Source organism: Bidens hawaiensis, unplaced genomic scaffold (genome assembly GCF_021521415.1).
Source record: "Bidens hawaiensis isolate Kalapana, Puna unplaced genomic scaffold, B.hawaiensis_p1.1 tig00041772_1, whole genome shotgun sequence".
Taxonomy (NCBI): domain Eukaryota; kingdom Viridiplantae; phylum Streptophyta; class Magnoliopsida; order Asterales; family Asteraceae; genus Bidens; species Bidens hawaiensis.
This window is the reverse complement of record NW_027497405.1, coordinates 137,835-144,777: the sequence shown is the minus strand read 5'-3', so window position 1 is coordinate 144,777 and position 6,943 is coordinate 137,835. Positions and strand designations below refer to the sequence as shown.

Sequence of the window (6,943 nt, the reverse complement as noted above, 5' to 3'; positions counted from 1 at the left end):
CTGGAAACCATGGAGCGGGAGGAGCGATTCTTGAGAGTTCTGTTAATTAATTTCTCTGGTAAACCATATGTTTCCTTAACTCATTTGTAAGAGTATTTAACGAATTTCTTACTGATATAAGGCTAAATATATATGAATCTCTTGTATATTTAATATAATATTTTATTAGTTATGTTTAGTTTTTATTAGGATTTGTATATTACTAACATATTTAAATAATGTAGGTCCTGGGACTTGTTCGTGGTTAAAAAGAGCGAAAAACAAGCGAAAATGAGCTATAAACCGGCGAATCGGAGCATCAGGAAACGAACTGGACCAAACCAGGAGTGAACCGGACCGGACCACCCCTCCCCTTTGCTGGAGCACCGCGCGACCAGGAGGGGAGGAGCCCGTTGCGGGGTGCGGCCACCCTTATTTTCCAGAATCTTTGATTTTTGATGGGTTTGGGCTTGAATTTTCCTATATAAAGACCCCTAAACTCAACCTTAAACATAACCTGACTACCTTAGCCGTTTGGGACGAAATTTGGAGCTCAAGAGGAGATCTTTTGGAGGTTTTGGAGGCTTGGAATCATACAGTGACATGCTAATGATCAAGAACGAAGACCACGGGTTTTATCACCTTTAAGCTTCCATTCCTATTTATTTTCGCCATGATTGCCTTTATTATCTTTTTTTTTATTTTATTATGCTAGGCTAAACATTATAGACTGCCTAGGCTTATGATGAACCTCTGTTGATGTTTGATTTTGACTTGGGTTTTATTTATTGTTATGGTTTTATGAAGTAGTAAAATGTTTAATTATATTGAGTTGATGCGTATGTGTGCTTGAGGTTGTTTACTTAAGTTTTACTATTCCATAGTTGCCTAGATTATTGTTTGTTATTATGATAGGTTGCTAATAGGTCATCTACTTTGTGTTTTTGACTATTTTATGATTGATTTTGAATAAGATCATAGGAATAATATTATTTAATCAAATAAACCTAAGTGTGATGCTAACCTAAATAATTGTAAGGTGCTAGGTTATTGGTAGGTCTTTCTTGATCAGGATTGCTAGATTTAGTTCTTCGTGATGAGTCCGTCTTGTTTTGATAGATTAACTTTGTCTATCGAGTCAATTGAATATATTAGACTACCTTTGATTTTGTAAGTGCACGGATTTGGTGTCCGTAGCTGTTCGAATAGGCTAGGAGTAGTTTAGTCTTTACACTTAATGTATAAAGGCTCATTCCCAAGCATGTTTAGCGAATGAGACCTCATTCGTTAAGACTAGGCTCATCCGTTAAGTTAGGAGCCCATTCGTTACTACAGTGTAACGAATGGAGGCTCATTCGTTAAGGTATACCCATTCGCTAAGGGTGTTTAGCGAATGGGCTATGGAAAGACTTATTCGTTAGGAATGTTAACGAACGACGCCTGCCTATAAAGAGGCCTTCCATAGTAGTCTTGCATAGAGATCTGTGCCATATTTATCCTTTGTAATGTTATGCTGCCGGATTCTCTCCTCACCTAATGTATTCATCATCCATCATAATGTAATCATCCTTTAACGCATTGAACAAGATCTTAACGTATCGATTTGTGACTAGATCTTGGGTCGTATAACGTTTTCTCAACCAGTATCAGAGCCGGCGGCTGCTCGTGATACGATTCAGTTCGTGTTCATTGTGTTCGTAATCTGTTTGATCGGATTTTGGATCGATTCGGGAATGAATGTTGAAATTGATGATAGTTTCATATTCCTGGTGTTAATCCGCATCGTCGTGTGAATTCTGGTGTTTAATTATGGCTAATTGATGAATCTGCCATTGATGTTCAAGTTATTGGTTGATTCTAATTAGACTGGATTAAGTGTTTAAATGATGAATTGGATGTTATATTCTTGTTCTTGATAAAATTCCGAGCTCACAGATGCATTTTGGTAGTTAATTATGAAGTTTTGATGAAATTCGCCATTGTTAGAGCTTGATTTTCTAGATTCCGACGAAGATATGAGTTTTCCGGCCACCGTAACTGTTTTTTCCGGTGAAAATCGGTTTTCCGGCTACAGTAACCGCGCTAATGACTCATTTGTTAAGTTTAAACTCATTCGTTACGGAGTTTTAACGAATGAGCTCATTCATTAAAAGGTTTAACGAATGGGAACTTCATTCGTTATGCGCTGATTCGCTACGAAGATGGACTCATTCATGATATATACTCATTCGTTATTTTTTTCTGACATCCGTCAGTTCCATAACGAATGTGTTCCTATTCGTTCAATTTGTAACGAATGTGGAATGGTTTGGTTATTTATAAAGAATGTGAGTCATTCGTTCATGGGTAACATATGTGGACATGATATCAATTCGTTGTATACTGTTCAAACGAATGTGAACAGGATTACGTATGAGTAAAAAAAAAGTATTTTCGGAAAATTTTCTTAGACAAAATTTTTCGAGGATATTCTGAATATGCGGGATACTCTTCTGGCAAAATTTGGTAATAAATTTTTCGTCCGACTTTTCACGCATATCGAGGGGCCGAGGAGGAGTAACCGATTAAGTTAACGAGACTTTTATTGAAGATTTTTGAAGATTTATTCAAGACCTTGCCGAATTTGTCAAGAAATGGGGGAGATAAAAATTTCAAAGAGTTTATTCAATTGGTATCTTCTAATGTTTGCAAGGATTTCTTGAAAAATTACTGCGAGTCGGGTGGTAATATGGCAAAGCTACGTTTGACTGAGTCCAAGGCTGTGTTTGTTCTTCGATTATGGATTGATTTGTTCAAGATTGAAACCTGACTATATGGGATACGAGTGTCTGTCCGATTACTTCTTTCTAAAGGACTTTGATCTTGACTATATTGGCTACGAGTATTTGGCGGATTGCTTCTATTGAAGGGGACAATTCTTGAATGGGTTCATTAATTGAGGAATATTAGGGTCTTGTTATTGGATTGAAGAATCTGATTGTTCGAGATTGATTAACGAAGGTTGGAACTCTGAATCATATGCCCAAAAGCAGTAGTGCATCCAAGCATATTGGTTGCTAAAGAGCTTCAAAGAGTTATATTTTGGGATAGACGTTATCGAGAGAGTGAAGACATAAGTGAAATATGTTGAGTGATCAGGTTGTTCATGAAGATATGTGACGAGGTTAAACGTAAAGATATTTTTACGTTACCGGTGCGACAGATAGCCGATGAATTGTTGCTCATTGATTTGTTTGATCGAACCATATCATATGCCAGTTAGATGATCAGAATGATCACCTGGAGATGCTTATTTGAAGGGGAGATCTGATACGAGTAGCTACAAGTTTTGGTTTTCTTACAAAGAGTTATATTTTATCTGTTTGCACAAGCCCGAGAATCATCAGCCAAGGGGGAGGTTGGTATTACGACTGATGATATGCAGCTAAAGTGTTCACGGTTAAAGTATTCAACTTTAATGTATTCTTCGTTAATGTATTCGACGTTAACGTATTCGTCGCTAAAGTATTGGATGCTAAAGTATTGGAAAGCATTCGACAGCTACGGAAAAGGGGGAGTCTGTAAGTGCACGGAGTTGGTGTACGCAGCTGTTCGAATAGGCTAGGGGTAGTTTAGTCTTTACACTTAATGTATAAAGGCTCATTCCCAAGCATGTTTAGCGAATGAGTTCTCATTTGTTAAGAGTAGGCTCATCCATTAAGTTAGGAGCCCATCCGTTACTACAGGGTAACGAATGGAGACTCATTCGTTAAGGTATACCCATTCGCTAAGGGTGTTTAGCGAATGGGCTGTGGAAAGACTTATTCGTTAGGAATGTTAACGAATGACGCCTGCCTATAAATAGGCCTTCCATAGTAGACTTGCATAGAGATCTGTACCATATTTATCCTTTGTAATGTTATACTGCCGGATTCTTTCCTCACCTAATGTATTCATCATCCATCATAATGTAATCATCCTTTAACGCATTGAACATGATCTTAACGTATCGATTTGCGACTAGATCTTGGCTCGTATAACGTTTTTCTCAGATTTCTGTGCTGTAAGGTAGGATTTCGTATAAAGCAACTAGTTTGTAATTAATTAGGTGATCGTAAGGAAACTTGATTTTACTGGTGAGTGTTAAAACTTATTAGAAACCCATAGGTGTCTTCTTGAGAAGGGTCAGAGGTCCTGTTTGGGTTTTATTTTAAGCGCCTATTTTACGATCCCAGTTCCATAACTAAATATTTTCCCGGTTAATTGATAACTGGAACTTAGTAGATTCTAGCCTAGGTGGTTTGATTATCATCATTTGAATTAAGTCTAGATTTAAGTCTTGGTGGTTAATTTAATATTAGTTTTTTTAGTAAATCCCCCCCCCCCCCCAATTATAATAAATAAATAGCCGCGTCTGTAGTTAAGTCTAAATTTAGCTAGTTAACATAATTTAAAGAGTCTTGTGGGTTCGATATCCGGACTTACTTAGCTGTACTAGAGTCGATCTGTTCACTTGCTGGTAAGTAGTTTTAGTTAATTTAATAGTAGAATTCTTACTTAGTGTCTAGATTAGCGTTTATTTAGTTAATAAATTAATAACTACTTTTAGCTTTTAGCACATCACTTACCATGGTAGTGTCTATGTTGACCTTGGTTTGGATAATTTGGAATTGGGTGGTGATGAAGGATTTGAGCTCAATATACTCCGGTGTAGAGGTGGTTATACCCTCTAGTATGTTGGAGCTTTGAGTGGCTGGTGGCTTTGTAGTGACTAATTGGTGGACACAAGTTTGAAATTCACTCCAGATGGAGGCCAACAATTGGTTGTTATATTGGGGTTGTAGACTTGAGTTTGAGTCATGTTGGTGATGAGCTTCTTGAGTTGCATGACCTCAGAGTTTAAAATTTTAATTTGATCTGTCAATTCCTGAATGATTTTTGCACAAACCAATTGAATAGTCTCATCTGCAACTCTCCTATCAGTAGTTTTACCAACATCAGCTGTTTTATCTGACTCAAGATTAGGATTTTCATCATGAACTTGGTCAAATGCCCCTTTTTCTTGGTGCTGGGGACTTCCAACTCTTGTTGATATAAAAATATCATCATTTGTTACCAGGATAGGTGTCTTAGTGCCTAAACAACTGTCTAACTGTGAAACAGTTGTTTCAATAGGTATAGTAGTTGCTCCTAATACCATATCCAAGTCATCTGTAATGATAGGGATATTACCCTCCTCTTGCTCTGGGTTGGTAATGCCTATCTCAACATCAACAGTTTGAGTTGTGGTTTGCCTTTCAGTTGATGTGGTAATGAAAGGACTACTTTCAGTTATGTGAGATATTTTGGCAGTTACTTAATCAACATCTTCAGTGGTAATTATATGATAATCAGGGGGGTGAAAGAGAAGTAGCCATGGGAGAGGGGCTTGGAGTTGGAGTGCTAATTAGCCCTTCAACTCTTTGATGTGTATCCGTTGTGCTTACAACAGTCTCCTTTTGTTAGGAGGATCCGACCATCTTAGAATTGATAGTTCAAAGGAAAATTATATTTTCATTAGCTGATTCAATATTACATCATAAATAAATAGAATAGTAAAAGGACTAAAACAAGGAAACCCCAATATTACGGCTAAGGTCACGGCAAGGTCAAAAGTAGTAAAAGGAAATAATATAATTTCCAATACGTTGCCACACTCACACCACCGTCGCTCACCCGCACTCACGACCAAGGGACATTGTCTGCTTCTGTCGCTCACCCTACTCACCTATAGGTGGGTTTCCTTCTAAGGTAGAATGAAGATGACCGGGTGAGTCAGCGGGCCGCCAGCAATCCAAATTGGACGTTCAAAAAAATAATATATGATGGTACCATATAGCTCTCAACATTTGATAAATTTACATTCTTAAAAACTACGTCAATTCAACAAAAGGGATTACTTGACGACTAATGCATATTTTTGACAATATACCAATATATTGTTTGTAATCTTTTTAGTTGTGGTTTTAATTACCCTCAAATAAACAAGTACATAGTGAATTTTCGTGCAATCTAGTGAGAGTATGTTAAGTCTAGTCACACATAATATAAAGAAGAAAGTATCCATACATTACAATTCTACTATATGTCAAAATTTTCTAGTTGTATATCCCTGGATTTTAATGGCATGTACTCCCCAAGATACTCCTCAAGATGATCGGCCAACAATGATTTATCGATGTTTTCGTGATGAAAAGATTTGCAGATAAAATAAATGATTGCTTGTGCGGTAAGGCTGATAAGAATCAATAATGAAAGCAACACAAAGAGGATAATTGCGTTAGTCAATCTGACCATGAGTGAACCTTTTCCATGTGCGACATGCCACTCGAATCCCATTTGAATGCCAATAAAACATAAGTTAAGAACGCAATAAATAGCTATAGAAACACCTGTCTTTCCTTTGATTAACTCTTTGCTCTTTAACATTGCTTGGATCCCATAATCTTCTTCTAAAACTGAAATCACACTAGCCAAGTGCCAGATAACATTAATGTATATGAAAATAATCAAATAAACAATACCCAAAATGCTTAGAGCAAAGATCCCAAATATCGTAAAACCAAGTAACTCAGCCCATAAGACAAAAGCTACCACAGTTAGTAGATTGAAAGCGAAAACAACGATGCAATTCCAAATAAATGTAACCATTAATCGTTTCCAAACCTTAGGAACAACACTCATGACCGTCTTGAAACTCATTGTTTTCGATGTGTAGATGCATGCAATGCTATATACTATGGCTGAGGTAGATAAGAGGGACAAAATGAGGAAAAATAAGAAGTACAAAACTTTAAACACCAAAAAATATTTCAATTCAGAAGAGATTAGATCAGAAAGCGTATTGTACTTCTTCGTGTTCTTTGGGGTTTGATCAAGATCATTTTCGTTATTTTCGATTTGGGCAAACAGGTATTCAGAGACTTCGATATGAGCCAAGAACACG

General features: G+C 36.9%; 1 protein-coding gene across 1 annotated transcript; it reads right to left on the bottom strand.

Moving 5' to 3' along the window:
• Positions 1 to 6,078: 6,078 nt before the first annotated feature.
• On the bottom strand, positions 6,079 to 6,699 carry LOC143593181 (uncharacterized). Its single transcript, XM_077072891.1, has one exon. The coding sequence runs from the start codon at positions 6,697 to 6,699 to the stop codon at positions 6,079 to 6,081; it is 621 nt and encodes a 206-aa protein (XP_076929006.1).
• Positions 6,700 to 6,943: the final 244 nt, after the last annotated feature.